General features: G+C 44.7%; 1 protein-coding gene across 1 annotated transcript in view; it reads left to right on the forward strand.

The window, feature by feature from the left end:
• The first annotated feature begins 2,322 nt into the window (after positions 1-2,322).
• Positions 2,323-22,116, forward strand: part of PTDSS2 (phosphatidylserine synthase 2) — a 41,877-nt gene continuing 22,083 nt past the window's right edge. Inside the window, exons 1-3 of the mRNA XM_083426662.1 lie at positions 2,323-2,822; positions 9,746-9,847; positions 19,706-19,788. Coding sequence (XP_083282788.1) covers positions 2,566-2,822; positions 9,746-9,847; positions 19,706-19,788 — 442 coding nt within the window. The 5' untranslated portion in view covers positions 2,323-2,565. The remainder of the gene's footprint in view (positions 2,823-9,745; positions 9,848-19,705; positions 19,789-22,116) is intronic.

Genomic DNA, 22,116 nt, shown 5'->3' on the forward strand with positions numbered 1-22,116 from the left:
ACTGGGTCTGACTGGGCTTTTTTGGAGGGGCTTCTACAAACCTGCTGCCCAATTTTTGCCAGATGGCAATTTTCTGTAGCATTCAGTTTTGTTGTAGGTGTTTTCATAGTCTGACAGTTTAATCACATTGTCCTTTGCTACAAAGCAGTGATGGGGAGCTGTGGGTTGGAGGTGGTCAGCATGTCCTTCCTATTCAGTCTGCAGCAGCCTCCTGTCTTTAGCCTCACCCCTAATGGGAATTAGGCTTTCTGTTCTTTTTTAAAGATTTTAGTGGTGCCTAACTGCTGCATGGGGGATGGGGGCGGAAACCAGCTGGGCAGAGAACAGAGAGAGAAGGGGGGAGTGAGATAAAGAAAAAGGAGGAAGAGAAAGGGAAGAAAAGAGAATGAATGGGTTTGTAGGAGAGATGACTCTGGACTCCACCCACTTTGGTCAGCAATCTTGCTCACAGCTGCCATGCATCACCTGGCAGATTTCCCTTGAAGGAATGGAAGGTTGGGGGGATAGGATTTCTCACACCTATAAAGCAATGAACCCAACCTTATGAGAGTAAGTGGTGTTTCCTAATTTGATGTCTGCTGATAGTTTATGACAGGGTGGTGAAGCTGTGGCCTTCCAGACATTGTGATCTGGGTCTGGAATGATGGGAGCTATAGACACACAATGTCTGGATGTATACAGGTTCCCTATTCCTGATTTAAGGGGACATCTCTTATTCTGTAGGTCTTCTTCTTCTTTGGCGATCACTCACAGCTAAGCAAGATTGTCCTCCATAAACACAGTTTTAACAATGAGTCCATAATTGACTGTGTAGGCCAGTTCTGGATCCACACATCCTTCCACAGTGGGGACATTGGTTTCCAGGTGGGAGTTGATCACAGTGTGGATTTGCCAAGCGTGCCTTCCTCTTAGCACGTTTCTCCCTTGCGTCTTGAGTTTGAGTATCTTCAAAGCCCATGACACCTTTGGTAAAGGCTGTTTTCCAACTGGAGTGCTCACAGGCCAGTGTTTCCCAGTTGTCAGTGTTTATACTACATTTTTTTAGATTGGCCTTGAGACAGTCTTTAAACCTCTTTTGTTGACCACCAGCATTACGCTTTCCATTTTTAAGTTTGGAATAGAGTAGTTGCTTTCGAAGACGATCATCAGGCATGCGCACAACATGACCAATCCAACGAAGTTGATGTTGAATAATCATTGCTTCAACACTGGTGATCTTTCCTTCTTCCAGTACACTGATATTAGTTTACCTGTCTTCTCAAGTGATGTGTAAAAATGTTTGGAGACACCGTTGGTGGAATTTTTCAAGGAGCTGGAGATGGCATTCATAAGTGGTCCATGTTTCACAAGCATACAGTAAGGTTGGTAGTACAATAGCTTTGTAAACAGGTATTTTGGGTACACATAATAGACATCTGTTAAAGTGTCAAAACTGACCTGCCGACTTCCATCCTGGACCACAGATTTCACCACCATTTGTCTCCCATCATGGTTATGTCATGTATAGCACAGTCTTATGCAGCCAACTTAGAAACAAGGCGCACTGAGATTGATGAAACTTACTCCTAGGTAGGTGTGTATAGGGTTGTAACCATATTTCTGACAAAGTTCATACTGTGCCTTTATTAACTGTGCAACAGACAGAAAGTGAAAAGGTCAAGGCTTTCTCCCATCACTTTTAGTTTATTAAAGCACCTTGATGCTTGGAAAAATAAACTCTCCAAGTGCCTGCTTGTCCCACCACCTAGTTCCAGAGGACTCTTCTCTACTTTGCTTAATAAGCTGTTGTTATGGTAACATGAGATTTTCCTCTGCCATGCCTCCACTCCTGGCCCTCTTGAGCAACGAAATTGGAAGCACAATTTTGGAATATAAACTCCATTTTGAACTAGGTGGGACTTCCTTCCGTACCAACAAATTTTAGGATCAGTTTGTTTTCCAAGGACAAAACTCCCATTTACCAGCGGGGAAGCCGTTTTAGTCCTTCGCAGCAAAATCCACAGAACTGGATTTCAAGATTCTAGCCCGCCATAATAAAACGTCTTCGCCTTTAGGATACCACGGTGCTCTCTCTCTCTCTTTGTAGCTCCCACGGCCCACCGTGGAACTTGCTTCAAAGCTTGCAAGAGCACGGCTGCAACTTTGAAGCTGCGCATGCACGCTTATCTAAAAGCTGTAGGGGCGGGACTAGAAGAGCCTAACAGACCGCTCTTCGCCCACGAGCAAAACACACACACTAAAAACCACGCCCCATTTTGTCTCCCCCCCCCGCCCTCTCCTGGCTTGTGGAGTTCATGCCGCCGCCCCCGACTGCGCACGCGCGCCGCCTCGGCAGCGAATCACGCCTTCCGCGAGCGCGGCCCCGCCCCTCGACCCCGGCCTACGTGGGGTCACGAGCAAGCGGTGCTGAAGCGCCGCCTGTGAGCTGCGGAGCGCGCTGTTGCTCTTCGGGCTCGCCTCTTCCTCTCAGATGGGGCGCGCGGAGGGGCCCGCCTGGTGCGCGCGGGGCGTCGCTTGAGTCGCCGCTCTCTCCCCACCGCCTTCCTGCAGCCAGCCGTCCCCGTCATGAGGCGCAGCGAGCGGAGAGGTCACGGAGGGGGCTCCGGAAAGGCAGCCCTGGAGGAAGAGGAGCAGCCGCCGCCGCCGTCGGAGCCCAACGGGGCTTCTCCCCCCGTGGCAGAGGTTTCGCCGGGGCGCTGTAGGGGCGCGACGCCGGGAGCCGCCGCCGCCCCCACGACTACCACTGCTTCCACCACGACGCACGGGAGCCGGCGCAGTACGGAGTCCGAGGTGTACGATGACGGGACCAACACGTTCTTCTGGTAAGGGGGCCGGAGCAGGGCGCCCCGTGACCTCCCCCCCCCCGTCGCCTCTCTTCCCCAAGGCCCTTTCCCCCTGACACGCGGAAGGAAACGGCGCAGTCCATGGACACGGGTTGCCCACAGTAAATAGACTTGTGTATGGACAACTAAAGATGCGGGTAGGCAGGCTGTCCGTTTAAAAGGCTAGGGACCAACAAGGAGAAGGGAGTGAGCGGGGTGAACTTGAGGATGCTGGAACCAAGGATATAAAGGGTGTGCATCTCGTTGGAATCAGGCTGGACTTCTCTTTCTGGGTGTCTCCTTCCCAGGAGCCCTGCTGAACCAGCTTCTTTTCTCAAGTCACTTCTGCTGTTCCTTCTCTTAGGAATTGGCCCTCCTTTGGTTTCTCTCCTCAGCTATTGCGGTCAGTCGGGGAAGTGATTAGTGTTACATCCCTAAACACAGTTGTTGAGTAAATATCACGTAGCTCTGTACGGCTTACTGCTGAGTAAATACGCTTTATATTTACTGCTGGCTTTTTCCACCTCTCCTGGCTTGATGAGTATTTTTGATATAGCAAAATCTCTGAGAAATATCTGTAATGTACAGCACCAAGAGGAAACTGAGACTGCTTTCCCATGCATACTTGGAAATATATCCTGTTTAATTCAGTTAGACTTAATTTCTGAGTAAATACATTTGATCTTGCTTCAATTGCACACTTGTGGGATAACTTTCCTAGGCAACAGCCTACTTGTGGTAGTTGAAAGGCAAAACCACACTTTCATCTCCTTATCTCAAGAGAATACTTGCCTGGGCGGTTTGTAGAAAAGAGCACTTCTCTAAGTGCCCTTGCTTAATGGTTTGTGATAGTTTTCCAGATATCATTCTACTATTCCAGCATTTGTACTACAAAAACATAAGGTTTTGTAGACACAAGTAGTGAAAGATAGTGTGACTTTTGTAGTTGAGCAGTCTCGTGAAGAGATGGAGGCAGAATATTTACTAATATTTACATACTAGTAAGTAATTTTTCATCTATAGTAAAAAAAGGATTGACAGACCTCAACACATCCATATCTGATGAAGTAGGTGTGCACTTGTGTGGTGTTATTTTTCTCCTTTAGACTTATCATGACTACCTTGTTTAGTTTATTATATTCTCAAACAGAACTGGTTAAAACTTTACTTGTCCTGATGCACACCTAAAAGCAAAGCCATACTTTATTATTGTTGACACAGTATGAAAAAAGACTGTAACAAAACCATCTTCAAAGCAAAAAATAATAAAAATTCTTTTGCCATGAAAAGCCTACACAAGAACAAAAGATATAGTACAATACCTACCCACAAGGATATCGTAATTGTGGCATCACTAATTCTTGTATATTTGTCCACTTTGTGTCTTTATTTATTCCACTTGCTTTATATCTTTGAGGTGCCACTGTTCTCTTTCCATTACAGTTGTTAGGCTTGTAATGTAATACCCAGAATGATGGTTCTTTTCTTCCTCCACAATGGGTGTAACTTTTTCTTTTCGTGCAATTCTTGAGAGGGCAAATTTTCTAGTAAACAGCATGATGTTAGTTGGAAATCTGGTAATTTAATTAAGCATCAACTCAGTGTCCTTAGTTTCACTGGGAGAGACAAAATTTCCTGCAAACTTTAAAAAATTTTCTCAAGCGTTTTATCCTCCACAGTATGTTAAGTAACATGGTTTCCAGCTTCAAAACCCTTTCTTCTTCTTGTGCCACATACATCAATTATGGAAAAGGGAATACAATGATTAGCTTTAGACATCAATTTATCTTCTTCAAAGACAACAGAGGGCATAGTTTTTCTGGTTCTGCAAGAGGCTTAGTAAAGATAGAAGAGCCTGATTTGAAGTGACTCCGACCTGGTTTGGCTTGAGGTTGCCCCTGAGTCTGACTCCTCTGATCTTGGCAGTAATAAAATTTGGAGTATGTTGATCTTGAAAGATCTGCTGATATTCAGTGAGAGTTCTGCAAACATAGAGTATAGTGAGGCTGTAGTGGTTATTTCATTCTGGCAACATTGTAGGTACTGACTTAGAGCCTGCAATATCTCAGGTTTAGGAAACACAATCTTTTATCAGAGTTCAGGAAGGACCACAGAGAACATTCTGGGAAGTTGCTGTGTATTGGCTGAATTAGTGACCAAATAACTGGATCTTGCAGACATACTGGCACAGTCCTGCCCTTTCAATGGAGAATGGGTAAAATTGTAACTTGATTGCTTCTTTAATACTAGTTTAAAGATTGTACATTTTATTGCTGAACTATTTTTCCAACACTGTTGATGATGTTTCATTATTCTGGGTGATAAGTGTTCTATAGTATAGTCAGATCTTTTAGATCGTCTTCAATGATTTGACCATTGTTTGTTTAACTGCTATTTTGATTATATGTGTCCGTTTAAGCTATGAAGAGAAGTGCAGCATTTAATGAGTTCTTAAATACTCTTACATTTGATACTTGAATATGCTCTAAGAACTGACAGAATGTTGATCTTTAATAGTATTTTATGTTACCTTGATCACCAAACACATTCTTTTAGAGATTCAGTTTAGTTCATTCTAATAGTGAATAACTGAGGAATGTAATTTTTCATTGAACATACGATAATTTAAGGTGAATTAACATACATGCTGCCACAAAGTGCAGCATGTACACATACTTTCTGATTTTTTTGGAAGGACAATAGTGCATCAGGGGTGGAGAACCTCAGTCTAAAAGGCTAAACACAGCTCTGTTACTCTTGGAACTCTTCCAGGCATGCCCCTTGCTGGCTTTGTAATGTCCTTGAGTGTTTTTGTCTGACTGAGATGTGTTTTTGAAGTAATATTTTACCTTTTGTTTGTCTGAATGGAGACTAGAGAAATATGTGTAGAAACTAATCTATTGTATAAAGGTAATTTTTTACATTTCATGCTGTTCCCACTTTTGTCTCTGATGCGTAGCGCTGCCCTGTGGCCCACAAAAGGTTGCCCGAAAGGAAATGCAGCCCTTGGCCAGAAAATTGTTCCCCATCGCTACTATACATGTCCACTCAAAAATAAACCCCATTCAGTCATTCGATGTTCTGTATACTATCTGAAAAAGACAAATAAACAGTTAAAAAAAACCATTGCATTTCTTTAGGAGTTACTCCCAGCCAGTAGTATTACAATTGTAGTCCTAAGTAATTTTTCATGCTCTGAGAGTTTGTTACAACAAAAAGAAGAGAATCTATTGGCAGTTTAAAGATAAACAGATTTAGTATGGTGTATGCTTTCATGGAAAAGAGTCAGTTTCATCAGATACATGAAGTTTTACCCTCAATTTAAAAGCAAGCATGTAAATGAGGCTGAATGCTCATTAAATGTAAAAGAGGAAAAGGGGGTTGGATCTGGTCAGTGGTCTGGATCATAGAGTCTGACCTCTGCAACTAAGTTTGATAGGGACCACACACCTATCAATCACTTGACATCCCTGTGATGATGGTGATGTTTTTCACCCTGTGTGGTACATGGCTTTGAAGGTCCTGACCATTGTCCAATTGTTAGAGTTTCAAAGAGCTGCACACAGCTCTGCAATCATTGATAGCCTGCTGATTGTTAGTACTTCCAGAGAGCCTTGTATTGCACTTTAAAGCCCTAACAATTAGCTTATTGTCAGAACTTCAAAAATCACATACTGCACTGGGCAAAATTAGGTTGCCCAATGTCATTGTGACATCAGTTGGTTGACTTCCTGCGAGCACTGGTAATCAATCAGCTGATGAGTGGTGCTCAGGAGAGAACTGTATGGGGGATGCCTGCAATTCCCCCTTTGCCTGCCCCACAGCCAGTATCATATATGATGTCAGGTGTAGGACAGGTGAGCATGGCTCTGTCGTAATGGTCTCATGGGCTAAGTGGAAAGGCCTGGAAGGCCTAATTGGGCCCCATAGGTCAGAGCTTCTCCACTGCTGGTGTAAGAGGTGTATGAGGACTGTTCGCACACACATTTGGCCACCATCTGAATGCTGTACACTTAGGCTTCAATCCCTAAAATAATGCATCCAGTGAAATGCTTGGAAAGGGCAGCCATATTTATGTAAAGTAACACATGCATGGTTTTTCTTCCTGACATTTTTCTTAATGTGTAGGCATTGTGGGTGGAAGCAGAGTGTAGCCAGTAGATGCAGTGCAACTGTGCAATCCATGCATGGAGTGTGCATTTGTAAACAGTGTGGCATTTCTATACAAAGTTGAAATGTATACAAAGAAGCACTGTGACCATTCACAGCTGTAGCACAAACTTCATAACATAGCACACCTATAGGGGAAGAAAAAATATTTGGTCTCAATTGAATCTTAAAATCACTTACTGATTCATTGTAGTTCAGCATGTTCATGCTAGACTTTTTCCTCTGAAATTCTTTTACTGAAGAACTGAGACTTACAGACTAGCAGTATGTTCATGGGAGATTGAAATGTTTGCTGTTTTTTATGTCAGGTTTGTAACTGTCCTTCTGCTTAAGATAAATATTTAATATGGTCCTTAATATAGTCTGTGTGGAAACATTCAGCATTTAACATCTCAACTGAGGGGCAAAGTAGATGTGGCAGCAACACAATTTAGGCTGGATTGTACTGAAATCTGTAGTGAAATTGCAGTGGGAGATCATGAAGGAGGGGGTAAATAACCTGTGTCAACCGCCTAAAACAAAGTCTTTTAAGTTATTTGTCTTAGTGAGGCTTGCTTCAGTCATGGAGCACCACTGCTGGAAAGTTCTTTCCCCTCCCCCCTTAAAGCAGGCTTGGAGAGAGACCATAGCAGGGAATGCTTCTCCTGCCTGTGCTGTCAGCCCATCAGTGCTGCCACCCCATTTTGTAGGGGCTTTGCATTATTGTAATTCACTTCTTCTGACATAACTTCTAGTTTGGCCCCAAGTGAGCTACTTCAGAAGTACATGAAGGAGAAGTTGAGAGGTTATCTGTGCACTGTTGAGAGTTGCGCCAGAACCTGTGGAGCAACCCTCAAGTTCTTTCAGCTTTGCTGTTTTTACAGAATAATGAACCATTGTCAAATGACTTTGTTTTTCATAAGGACTTCTGGAAAGTGCTGGGAAATGGCTGTCTTTGTTTATCTAGACATAGGTGGCTGTCCTGTTGCTGATTCTTTTAAATTGATTCTTGTGTGTTTACTAAAATCTGCCCTCTCATTGAGTTTAATTTTATGCTGTACTCTAATATAGATGATTGGCATGGATTAGAGGTTTTTAAAGATAAATGCTGCCAAAAGAGCACATGATTTACCTTTTATTTGTTTTCATCCCAAAGTTGCTGGGTCTTCATTGATTTCTGGGAGAAGAATGCCCCAATGCTGAAAATAAGTCATTGAGGGTGATTCTGCCTGTCCTTTGTTTCATACTTAAGAGTTTATCAAGCAGCTGTCATTCTGTGACTTGCAGAAAATGGAATGGAACATAACTTGGGGACCACATTTCCTTATGTAGGATCCACAAAAGAAAACTAATCTAGTTGTACAAAATTAAACCATAGCTTACTGAACTGGTGGTAATCTCTGCATAGAAGCTAGGTCATGAATATCCTCTTCCATTCCTTATTGCTGCCATCTCAACAAAGTATATACTATTGCTATTGATTATAAATTGTTTGCCTTTTCTGTTCCTTTGTTAAATGATGCTTGAATATTGGACCCCTCTGTTTTGTGAAGTGGCTCACGAGAGGTGAAGAAAACTATTGAGTGATGATCATCCATCACTCTTTGTGGAAAGAATTCCCCATACACTCTATAATGCCTGTATGCCTTCCAATCTGCTCTGAAGAGTTTGAGGATCCTCTAGAACAGATTGGGGAGCATGCAGAGGGATATAGTGAGCAGGAGAAGAAAGGGAAGTCCCATCATGTGAATTGTATAACACTGCATGCTTACTCTCTTAGAATAATACGCAAAGTATTTTATATTTGAAACTGAGAATGTGGATCTTTATAAATAGGAGTTTTCAGTTTACTGAAAGCTGGTACATGGAAAAGTTGCAGACATGTTTGTGTTGGTTAGTGTGGAGAAACAAACCTTTCTGATAATCTTTCATGTGTTGTGTAACTGAAATTCCTTAAAATTTTGCCTCAACTTCCAGTCTTCTGAGTTGAAAAATTGAGTTGCTGCACACTGATTATGCATAGTGTAGTTCTGTTGGTTACAGTGCTCATATTATTTATATACTAAGCTTCAATATAGTTGTGAGAAGGCAACTGTATTTTCAGAAGCTAAGTTTTATTTACGGGAAAGCTTCCAATGCAGTGTTATGATCCCCTACTTAGCTAAAGATTGACAGCTTTTGTACTAATGCTGTCAGAGTAACTTTTACTGCAACCTTTGCCATTCTTTTAGGTCAGTTTGATCACCATGTTCGGGCGTATGGGCTGTTGCTGCAGCAGTGTCTGTCTGACTGTGCTCAGAATTTTGCCATTTGGAAACTAATTCACCCCTTAGAAATTGGTAGAAAGTGTTCCTCAAGGCTTGATGTTACCATCTGTGCTGCTTGGTTTATTACACTTGCAGGCTGTGGACGATCTGTCTGTGGAAGTTAGGACTAGAACTTTCTTTATGACCTTCCAAAGAGTCTGCAACGCTTTGGTTGTTTGAGGAAACTTAGTATAGGGTTTGTTTGTTTTTCTCTGAATCAATTATCATGTTCAATTTTTATATTTAGTGTATTTTTAAGTGAACTGTTTTTGAAAAGGTGGTCTATAAATAAGTCAGTTTAGCTGCCCTGAACTTTAGATTGGAGGAAGGGTAAATCTTTAATAAATGAAATAAAATAAATACATTTTAACCTGCTGAAGATACTGAGCAACAGTAAATAGTCCTGAAAAATATTATTTGTTGTTGACTTTCTCTCTCTCTCTCTCTCCCCACCCCCCTGTACAATAGGCAAGCACACACCTTAACAGTCCTGTTCATCCTGACCTGCACCCTGGGATATGTGACACTGCTTGAAGAAACCCCACAGGATACAGCCTACAACACAAAGAGGTAACTAGCTGTCACATAAGTGTTGCAGTCAGCTTTTATTGCCAGTTTTTTATTAAATGCCAGTACCCATTTTTCTTATATTTACTTTTAATTTATTTTGGATTTTGATAAATTTATCAGTCCATTGTACGCATAGCAATGACTCCCCTGTCATTTGTAAAAATAACATCCCCAAATATGTAAATATGTTTCTGTATGAGGAGATTCCACAGTTATATCAAAGTTTTAACTTTTGTAGTTGTATAAGGAAAAAAGCCTTTTGTTTATTGACTGAATTCCTCGACTTCTATCATGAGATTTAAAACTGCCCCAAAGTAAAGTAAATAAAAAGGATAAACCAAAAGGCTTCTCCCATAGAGAAGCATTATTAAAATATTCCTATCTGCTGAAAATAAATCAGATTGATGTTTTCTGTAGAGTAAGTCGTATGTAAAATTTGTTAAATAATACTGGGCAGGATTCACCTAGCCAGGATTCACATAATCTGCAGAAGCCCTGTGCAGACTTCTTGCATATTGGGGCTTTCTGCCTCTGTGCAGGTGTGTGTCAGGAGGCTCCCAAGAACAGTGTGCAGGGGGAGGAAGGGGAGGGGTTGTTCCATCTAGCAGGCTGCAGTGCTTGTGCAGATAGAACGATGAAGTTTAATTCTACCACAATTAAAAAAAATAATATTGTGGGAACTATAGTTCCTGTCTTACAGTTTTCATATAACTGGTTCATATTGGAACCACTTATTGAATTTTTGTATATATTAAGCTACTGAACGTGTCTGAATATATTGAAACATGTGCGTGCTACTTGTGGAGTAGTTGGAAATTACGGTGTTGTGGTATAATAGAAATAATGGATGACAAGGCTAGTGGCCAGCTATGTTGCTGCCACCTCTCGTTTCCCTCCCTGCAATGCCAAATACTACTTTCTCCCACCCACTTTCAGCACAAAGGCTCACCTGTGTTACAGTAAGGTTATAGGGCTATAGTCAAGTTAATGCAGTATGGCCAGAGTGAATTGTATAATGGTGAAACAAAGACTCGGAGAAGAATGCATATGAAACTCCAGTGGAAATCGCAGTACAGTCTGGACAAAACAGGAAATTATGGTCATCAGCTTCAGAGCAGTGCAGGATATTAAACCAGCTTTAAACTGTTGTGGTTTAATACCTTCATTTGTGTCATAGTTACTGTAATGTCTCAGTTTGAATGAAACAGAAAACTCTTGTTAATTAGAGGTGCACCACGAAAGAAGCAGCAAAGGTCATGTCTTCTCTTATTTGTCACCCCATGATGTACCGTATTTTTCGCCCCATAGGACGCACCGGCCCATAGGACGCACCATGTTTTTTTGGGGGGAAATAAAGAAAAAAAATTTTATTTCCCCCTCAGGCGCTTGTGGGGCCAGGAGCGGGGAGAAGCGCTTTTCTCCCCACCGCCAGCCTTCACATCAGGTCCGGGGACAGGGGGAAGACGCGCCGCGCCTCCCAGCTGTCCCCGGAGCTTGTGGGGCAGGCAGCGGGGAGAAGCGCTCTTCTCCCCGCCGCCAGCCTTCACGTCAGGTCCGGGGACAGGGGGAAGACGCGCCGCGCCTCCCCGCTGTCCCCGGAGCTTGCGGGCAGGCAGCGGGGAGAAGCGCTCTTCTCCCCACCGCCTGCATGCAGAACAGGTCCGGGGACAGCGGGAAGACGCGCCGCGCCTCCCAGCTGTCCCCGGAGCTTGCGGGCAGGCAGCGGGGAGAAGCGCTCTTCTCCCCACCGCCTGCATGCAGAACAGGTCCGGGGACAGGGGGAAGACGCGCCGCGCCTCCCCCCTGTCCCCGGAGCTTGCGGGCAGGCAGCGGGGAGAAGCGCTCTTCTCCCCACCGCCTGCATGCAGAACAGGTCCGGGGACAGGGGGAAGACGCGACGCGCCTCCCCCCTGTCCCCGGAGCTTGCGGGGCAGGCAGCGGGGAGAAGCGCTCTTCTCCCCGCCGCCAGCCTTCACGTCAGGTCCGGGGACAGCGGGAAGACGCGCCGCGCCTCCCCCCTGTCCCCGGAGCTTGCGGGGCAGGCGGCGGGGAGAAGCGCTCTTCTCCCCGCCGCCAGCCTTCACATCAGGTCCGGGGACAGGGGGAAGACGCGCCGCGCCTCCCCCCTGTCCCCGGAGCTTGCGGGGCAGGCGGCGGGGAGAAGCGCTCTTCTCCCCGCCGCCAGCCTTCACGTCAGGTCCGGGGACAGGGGGAAGACGCGCCGCGCCTCCCCCCTGTCCCCGGAGCTTGCGGGGCAGGCGGCGGGGAGAAGCGCTCTTCTCCCCGCCGCCAGCCTTCACGTCAGGTCCGGGGACAGGGGGAAGACGCGCCGCGCCTCCCCCCTGTCCCCGGAGCTTGCGGGGCAGGCGGCGGGGAGAAGCGCTCTTCTCCCCGCCGCCAGCCTTCACGTCAGGTCCGGGGACAGGGGGAAGACGCGCCGCGCCTCCCCCCTGTCCCCGGAGCTTGCGGGGCAGGCGGCGGGGAGAAGCGCTCTTCTCCCCGCCGCCAGCCTTCACGTCAGGTCCGGGGACAGGGGGAAGACGCGCCGCGCCTCCCCCCTGTCCCCGGAGCTTGCGGGGCAGGCGGCGGGGAGAAGCGCTCTTCTCCCCGCCGCCAGCCTTCACGTCAGGTCCGGGGACAGGGGGAAGACGCGCCGCGCCTCCCCCCTGTCCCCGGAGCTTGCGGGGCAGGCGGCGGGGAGAAGCGCTCTTCTCCCCGCCGCCAGCCTTCACGTCAGGTCCGGGGACAGGGGGAAGACGCGCCGCGCCTCCCCCCTGTCCCCGGAGCTTGCGGGGCAGGCGGCGGGGAGAAGCGCTCTTCTCCCCGCCGCCAGCCTTCACGTCAGGTCCGGGGACAGGGGGAAGACGCGCCGCGCCTCCCCCCTGTCCCCGGAGCTTGCGGGGCAGGCGGCGGGGAGAAGTGCTCTTCTCCCCGCCGCCAGCCTTCACGTCAGGTCCGGGGACAGGGGGAAGACGCGCCGCGCCTCCCCGCTGTCCCCGGAGCTTGCGGGCAGGCAGCGGGGAGAAGCGCTCTTCTCCCCACCGCCTGCATGCAGAACAGGTCCGGGGACAGCGGGAAGACGCGCCGCGCCTCCCAGCTGTCCCCGGAGCTTGCGGGCAGGCAGCGGGGAGAAGCGCTCTTCTCCCCACCGCCTGCATGCAGAACAGGTCCGGGGACAGGGGGAAGACGCGCCGCGCCTCCCCCCTGTCCCCGGAGCTTGCGGGCAGGCAGCGGGGAGAAGCGCTCTTCTCCCCACCGCCTGCATGCAGAACAGGTCCGGGGACAGGGGGAAGACGCGACGCGCCTCCCCCCTGTCCCCGGAGCTTGCGGGGCAGGCAGCGGGGAGAAGCGCTCTTCTCCCCGCCGCCAGCCTTCACGTCAGGTCCGGGGACAGCGGGAAGACGCGCCGCGCCTCCCCCCTGTCCCCGGAGCTTGCGGGGCAGGCGGCGGGGAGAAGCGCTCTTCTCCCCGCCGCCAGCCTTCACATCAGGTCCGGGGACAGGGGGAAGACGCGCCGCGCCTCCCCCCTGTCCCCGGAGCTTGCGGGGCAGGCGGCGGGGAGAAGCGCTCTTCTCCCCGCCGCCAGCCTTCACGTCAGGTCCGGGGACAGGGGGAAGACGCGCCGCGCCTCCCCCCTGTCCCCGGAGCTTGCGGGGCAGGCGGCGGGGAGAAGCGCTCTTCTCCCCGCCGCCAGCCTTCACGTCAGGTCCGGGGACAGGGGGAAGACGCGCCGCGCCTCCCCCCTGTCCCCGGAGCTTGCGGGGCAGGCGGCGGGGAGAAGCGCTCTTCTCCCCGCCGCCAGCCTTCACGTCAGGTCCGGGGACAGGGGGAAGACGCGCCGCGCCTCCCCCCTGTCCCCGGAGCTTGCGGGGCAGGCGGCGGGGAGAAGCGCTCTTCTCCCCGCCGCCAGCCTTCACGTCAGGTCCGGGGACAGGGGGAAGACGCGCCGCGCCTCCCCCCTGTCCCCGGAGCTTGCGGGGCAGGCGGCGGGGAGAAGCGCTCTTCTCCCCGCCGCCAGCCTTCACGTCAGGTCCGGGGACAGGGGGAAGACGCGCCGCGCCTCCCCCCTGTCCCCGGAGCTTGCGGGGCAGGCGGCGGGGAGAAGCGCTCTTCTCCCCGCCGCCAGCCTTCACGTCAGGTCCGGGGACAGGGGGAAGACGCGCCGCGCCTCCCCCCTGTCCCCGGAGCTTGCGGGGCAGGCGGCGGGGAGAAGCGCTCTTCTCCCCGCCGCCAGCCTTCACGTCAGGTCCGGGGACAGGGGGAAGACGCGCCGCGGCTCCTCGCTGTCCCCGGAGCTTGAGGGGCTGGCGGCGGGGAGAAGCACGCATCTCCCCGCCGTCAGCCTCTAAACCACATAGGGAGACAGCGGGATGGCGGCGTTCCGCCTCCCTGCTGTCCCCCGACCTTGTGGGGCTGGCGCTGCGGCTCTCCTGAAGCCTGGAGAGCGAGAGGGGTTGGTGCGCACCGACCCCTCTTGCTCTCCAGGCTTCAGCGAAAGCCTGCATTCGCCCCATAAGACGCACACACATTTCCCCTTCATTTTTGGAGGGGGAAAAGTGCGTCTTATAGGGCGAAAAATACGGTATGTAAACTGACTGGCTCTCTTAGGTAAATGTTACCTAGGGCCAGAAAGATATTTCAAAATGGTGGGGTTTTTTTAGTTCAGAACTTGCATTAAGTCAGGCTGTATACCTGTAGAACGTTGGCTGCAGGTTCTTGCGTGTATGACAAGTGTAGTATCAACTGATGTTGCATAGCTGATAGATGCACATTATAATAGGTTTTCCCATATACCATTTAAGTTGCAGAAATATAACTGCAAAATACAGTCAAACCTTGGTTCCCGAATGCCTCCGTTACTATACGTTTCGGCTCCCGAATGTAGAAAACCAGTTTTCGAACATTTTCCGGAACCCGAATGTCCAATGTGGCTTCTGCTTGAGTGCAAGAAGCTCTTGCAACCAATCGGAAACTGCACCTTCGTTGTCAAACGTTTTGGAAGTTGAATGGTCTTCCGGAACAGATTACATTCGACAACCAAGGTTTTACTTTATTGTGTGTGTGAACTTGGCTATATATGCTTATAAAAGAGAGGCTGGTCTTTAACTACCCTGTTGGAGTTGTTTCTCAGTTGCCTTTATCATGGCAGCAATTTTTATTGTAGGCTTTTGTGGTTCTTTTTATCAAACATCAGTGCTCTTGAAAGAATGTGATGCTATTCTGACATGCCTTCAGTAATATTTGTAAGTGGAAAATTAGTGTGGAAAATTGGAGTGAGTGGTGTCTGTGGAAAATTTCGGAAATGTGTCATCTGTGTATTCTAGAACTTGGAATACAATTGTTCTTGGTTAACTTGGTGAATTTATTTAAAGATGACCTCAGATTTTTATACTGTATTTTGTACTTCGTCATCTTGCACTTTGTAAAGCCGCCGTGCTGGTGATATTAATGAATTATTCCAGTTGATCCTAGTTTCCATTTCTATATTAAATGATAGTTATGCCATGCATACCTAAAACTGAATGAGACCCAGTGCTTTTTTTCTGGGGGTACGCAGGGGCATGCATACCCTTAAACATTTTGTGAATCTAAGTTTGGCCTCATTGAGGGGCAGTATTTCAATATGAGTAGGAAAATGAGAGTACCCCTAAACATTTTTTTAGAACAAAAGCACTGGTGAGACCCATAAGTAAACTAGCAGATACCAATCCTTACACAAAGTTGGACTAATAGCCAGCTCAGCCTAATAAATCTAAATGCTGGAGAGACAAGGGTTTTTTTCCATCCTGTAACTTAAAATGCCAGAAACGGAAGCTGGGAATGTATGTATGCAAACCATATGCTCTTCAACAGAGCTACAGTTCTTCATTCCAGATGTGAGTAGAGCTGTTGAGGGACTCACAGGTTTAGGTTGGAGGTGCATTGATAATGCTGTAAATGGAAGAGTTTCAAATCTTAAGGCCTCTCAGTATATCGTTCTGACCACACTCTGAAGTCTAGAGTAGCACACCTTTCAATCCTCTTTTGGAAGGGCATCCTATTCTTAGTGGTATCTAATGAGGAGCTTTGTCCTAGGGATTCATTGAAGAGCTTAGATTTCATGGAGGGTAATACTATCAAAGGCTGCTAGCAATGATGTCTATGTGTTATTTCCAGTCTTGGAAGCAGTATGAATGCCAGTTGGTGGTAATTGCAAATGGGGGAAAGTGCTGTTTATACTTGGGTCTCGCATGTAGATTTCACCTGGGCATCTCATTGGCCACTATGAGAACAGGATGTGTCTTTCATCTGAACCAAAGACTCTTAGACTCTTCTTATGCTCTCACATTGTTAAATAACCTGAGGTTATCGTTAAGTCAAAAACAATTGACTGCATATAAAAGAAAGCAACATGATTTGATGGATGTAAAAGATCTAAAAATAATAGATGACATATTTCCTAGATTTCACATTCAGAAACCTCTTCTCATCACGAATGGAAGGAAGTGCAGGGACACAAACTTCATACTATGACCTGAATAAAAAAAAGCTGAGGCATCTCATAATGTTGTCATTGACTGGGCAGAAGTGATAACCAGTATTTAGCCAATGATTCGTCTGTGTAGGTGGGTACAGATATGCAGTTTATTTCCTAATCACATTTTAGATGTCTCTGCAACATCCCCCTTAATGCTGCATTGACTAGGTTGAGCTACTGCTTCAAGCATAGCGTAACATATGGCACCACATATAAAATAATTGCACTGGCTGCCAGTTCTGTGGTGCTGACCTACAAAGCCCTAAACAACTTGGGCCCAAGTTATGTTTACAGACTACCCAGTCAGTAAAATATTTGAATGAGGCCCTTATGTTTGTGCTACAACCTGCTGAGATCCATCTTGCAGTAACTAGGGTGGTGGTCTTTTTCATTGTTACCAAGCCTATAAAACAGCATTGCCTTGTGTGATAAGTAGGTACCAATGGTGCTTTGTTTTGGTGCCTGATAAAAGTTTTCTCCCCAGCCTTCACTTCCCATTAATACCAGCTTACTGTAATTTGTACTGGCTCTGTAGCTGCTGTTGTATTGTCTTAATTATTTTTAATGGGCTGAATTCAGCTACCCAGTTCCGTTAGTGAATGCCAGCATGAAGATTCCCACAAGAAGAATGTGGCTCTCTCTTGCACCTCCCCCAAATCTTTTCTGGAGGGTTGGGAGAACCCCCAGAACGGGAGTGGGAAGAGAAATTGTTTCATCAGTTCTGTTGGGCAAGCTAAAATGCTTGCACTTTCTCGTTTGTGCTATATTGAATTCCACCCATTGTATATTCTTAATTGATTGAGTGTTTCATGATAGGTGATATAGAAGTAATATTTAAAATAATAAAACTACTGAGCATATCCTTAATATGTGAGCAGGTTCCAGTGCACTGTGTAGTTGATGTAAGGTGGTGATCAGTGTAATTACATGTGATAAAGTACTATCAGGCAGCAATTAGAAGATGTATTTCTGCCCTGTTTTGGTCTTTTTTCCTCTATAAATTAACAAGAAAGCATGCCTAATTACTCATAAGGGATTAAGAGTTCAAATGGAGGCTGCACTTAAACTTGCTTGTTAACCTGGTGCACATTGGCTAGCATTATACTCTGGGTATATATCTATAGTTCCAGATTTGAGTGCAGATTTTGTTGCAGTATTGTGGTTTGCCACTCAAGGCTGCTGACTTGCTTTTTGGTCTGCACACAGATAATTTAGGTTCCTGCAATTTGAATTGATCTTGCTGCTTTGGTTTTATGGAACGTAAAACCAAATGAAGGCGTAAACCATTCATTTAGTTCTTTAGATTTTCCATGACGATGTAGAGTTTCATAAATAATCTATGTGAATTGGACTCCCTTTATAGAGTTATAAAACTCTAAAACTGTACATAGCCTGAACATTCTCCCTCTGATATGTGTGCCTCAAACTTCAGATTAGCAATTCTCTTTTTACTCAAGAAGCAACATAATTTCAAATTATGGTAAGATAAAAACAGTGATGATTTATAGCGAGATGCATGAATTAAAGCAACATGTTTAATCTAGATTGCCTTCATGTATTAAATAAAGTGAAACTTAAACAGGGTCTATAAATTGGTTCCATGTTGTCTTAACTCATGATAACTTGACCCAGATGTTGTTTTTTAGCATTGGTGTAGGGCAGTATACTTTGTTACAGAGGTCACAAACCTGACTGAATCTGAAGACATGGTGTGGCTTCCAATAGTTTAGTATTTTAAACAGTTCATCCTTATAACTAGGTTTCAGTACTATGGTTCAGTAACTTGATTGATTTGAAAATATTTCTATCTATTTTAGTTATTAAAACTTTTGTGGTAACTTACAGCCACACTAAATAAGGTGATAGCCAACTAAGTCAGACTCAAAGTAGACCTGTTGAAATCATAGGCTTGAGTTTGTATCATTTATTCCAATTGATCTACTCTGAGTATTACTAACATTGAATATTGCTCTGTAATTGTGGCTTGTGTACTGGAAATACTTAAATACTAGGTTGACTTTCTTTAAGGATTAATTCACGTTTGCAGAAATAGAATATGTTACAGCCTTTTCCAGACAGTTTTAAAGTGCCAAGGAGATCACATATGCCTATGGAAAACTAGTATGTAATTAGCCAGACCTGTTGATCTATGACTGTGCCTCACTCCCCTTTTAGCTACACATTACGGAGGCTGAATATTACCTGTGTTTCCCCATAACATTTATGAGCCAAGTAACTGTTTATGGTATGAATGACAAATGGAAGCATGTCAGATTGTATAAAGGGGACTTCCCATGTTGCAGATGACCAGGCAAGTTAATTATAACTCAGCTACAGACTGGTGGATCCATACCCAGACACGCAGTTAGCTTGGGACTTCCATCCCCTTGCTGCCTTTATCAGCTTTGGCACATTGAGTAGGGAAGAAGCTGCCTGGTAGACTTCTCAGGGGGTCCCTGCTAGAAAGGAATTCAGCTGCTACCAAAGCAGGTAGCAATGACCTCATAAGATCTTGATTCTCAGCAAGACCTCATTAGTGTCCATGGGAAATAATTTCAGTGTTAGAAACTCAGATAAATAAGCTAGGCACCAAATGGCTCCTTAAACCAGGGTTACAGTTGCCAAAATTAAATGTCTAGTTGGCATTTTGGAGCCAGACAGCTCAAAAGTTGTATTTTTCAATACAACTTTCTGGTTCCTGAAATTTGTTCTGATTGTGCAGATAAAATATTGGGGGTAGAATTCTAAAGGATGTGTTGTTAGTGTGCAGAAACAGGAAAGATCTAAAGATCCCCAGACATGCATCTTCTGATGGTGGAGACATCAGGCGCCAGGTGCCCAGGAATCTTCACTTGATTGTAAGAGGCCAATAGCCAGGTACAAAATGCGCCTAGTGCCCTGCGAATTTCAAACTCTGAATCATTCCCTTCTTGATATGGCCACACCAAAAGCAGAAGCTGAGGAAATTGAATTGTGCCAACTGCTTGACTGATCTGAATAAGATTTTTAAGAACCGACCTGCCTTTCAATTTTAAGCGAATCAGTGTTGTATCTTTTGGTTTTTCTCAAAAGGATTTGCGAACAGCTTTTAGTAGGTAAGAAGAGTTAATATTGAGCCAGGCAAAATCAGTTTTCTTCCCTGCTGCATGCTTTTGACTACTAAAATGTATCTAAAGCAACCTATTTATCACAGAGTATGAACTTCATGGTCTTTCAGTCTTCAAGACTAGATTGCCTTCAAATAGTTTTTCTGATTTTAGATGTTCTATGGACTTTCAAAAGACATATTTAACAAAAAGCATTCATGAACAGATGTAAATTGAAAGTGTTTTTTTTTCCAGAGGTATTGTTGCCAGCATTTTAGTTTTCTTGTGTTTTGGAGTCACTCAAGCAAAAGATGGGCCATTTTCAAGACCTCATCCAGGTAATCAAAATTGCTCATATCATAAAACTTCTCTTGATAATGATGCACTTGGTAAAATGGCTCCTAATGGTTATATGTAAATGTTGAAAGTAGTAACCTATGTTTCATAGCCTGTATCCCCTAGGTAGAATGTGATTTCATTATCAGAATCTAGCATAGTTTTCAGAAGTCCTCATCTGACTGCTCATTAGTCACTTAACAGATGACATATTTTACCATACTTAATTGAATCTAATGCTCACCTTTTTTGGCCAAATTACATTGCAAAAATTAAGGCGTGCATTAGATTTGATGGCACATTTACTTTTGCCAGCAAATACTTTTTTTTGGTTTCAAAGTTCTGAAAATTGAGGTGCGCATTAGATTCAATGGTGCATTAGATTTAAGTAAATAAAGTATTTGCTATAAAAATGTAAGAAGAACCTGCTAGATCAGGCCAATGGTGTATGTGTATGTAGGCTGGAGAACTGCAACTGCAGAGCATTGTGGAACAAACATTCCACTTAGTGAGTGCTTAAGAAAAGGACACGTTTCAGTTATCTATTTCAGATTTAGATTATACCTGGAAAAGGTGTGTGTGTGTCCCCCGGCCTCTTCTACCAAAAATAACTTACCTTGAGTAAGAGAGGCAGGCAAAGAGAGCACTAAATTTGTGCTCCTGTTCCACTGTCTACCGCCTGCCCCCAATTCCACAAGTCCATCTGCCACCAGCCACCCTGCGGAAAAAACTGTGGGATAGAAAGAGACGCAGGCAAAGAATAGCCTTCTCCAGCTGGACTATTGTCTTTCCCACAATAGGGTTGTCTACTATTGAATGCCCTGTGGGAAAGATCCTGATGACTTGTTACATTTTTATATTTTTGTGACTTTATTAATGTATATTGTTGTTACAAATTCCTTCAAGTATCCTTGAAGATGTGACATAAATAATTATATTGAAAACGGAAGTTGATGGAAAATGTGTGGTTTGTATTTGGCTAAACACCATTCTGCAGATTTGTAAAACTGAAAATGATTAAAAAAACAAAACATTAAGGTATTTAACACCAATGTATTTACTGTATTCACCGTCCTTCACTTGAAGTTTTGCTAAACATGGTAACTTGATAAATGTTTTGCATCACAAAGACAGCTTCCTCTGTGGGAAGTTTTACACACAAACACTGTTCTTCAGAGCATTAATATTTTTGTTTGACATTTTATTTCATTAGTCAGAAGTACAATAGAAATATTGTTGTAGACAATTTGCTGAAGTATGCTACTGTGATGCAAGAGTGCAGCAGTATGGCTCTATTTGTTTAGATAGCACATTATCCTTGTTTCTTGTTTTAAAAATTTATTACGTTTATATTGCAGCTTAACAAATACAATCATTTTTTTATAAAAAAGGACATTTTTTATTTGAAAATATAACAGAAAAAATAACAAACCAAATATAAATAACAACAAAAATAAGATTGTCAGCTGATATTAACATTAAGAATATTCTGACAATTCTGATATAAACATAGGTAATTCAAATGTCCAAATAGGTGTCTAAACAGAATTTACAGTTAAGAAGTTGTTCATTCAAATGTAAAGGACAGTGAGATTCAAATCACTAACAGATAGATAGTAGATATTTGTCCATCCAACTTCTCAGTATAGATATTTTAGCTACCATAAGGTTCTCAAACCCACTTTTGTTGCCTGTCTGTTATTCAACACATCACAGAAATATAATTTAAGAGTGTGTGAACATTTGCAAAAAAAATTCTCCAAAACAAAGTTGATAAAGCGTTGTAATTTATGCCCAGAAAGAAACATCACAGAATGTGTCCATTCCATATGCCTCAAGAAAGCATTTTCTGAGTTACATCAATTCAGTTCTTGTATTACATGCTTGGGATATCCATCACTACAGATTCCCTTGTATAATGTCAATTCCAATAAGAAATAAAAAGAATCAAATGTTTTTGAAGTATTTCTATTGTTGATTATTCCTTTTCATAATAGTTTATATTGTGTAATTTTATTGAGTATCTTAAAGTCCTGGATTTTCTTCTGGTCTGTTGAGGATATTCTGTCCATTTTCCATGCCAATGCATTCAGTATCTAGAGATTCATAAAATTGTAGAGTTGGAAGGGAATAACCAAAATGCATTCATTTCTGTGTATCTGTTGTTTTGTGAATTTCCAAAGCATGATTATTGTATTCAATATTGTATTATTTCATATTCACTTACCCCCTCCCCAATTTTTTAAAACAACATTCCTACAGTTGTGCAGAGGGTGGACCCATAGATTTTTCTGTATATCTAACAAATGACTGATACTGTTAAGTATCCT

Source organism: Podarcis tiliguerta (genome assembly GCF_965153285.1).
Source record: "Podarcis tiliguerta genome assembly, chromosome: 1".
Lineage (NCBI taxonomy): Eukaryota > Metazoa > Chordata > Lepidosauria > Squamata > Lacertidae > Podarcis > Podarcis tiliguerta.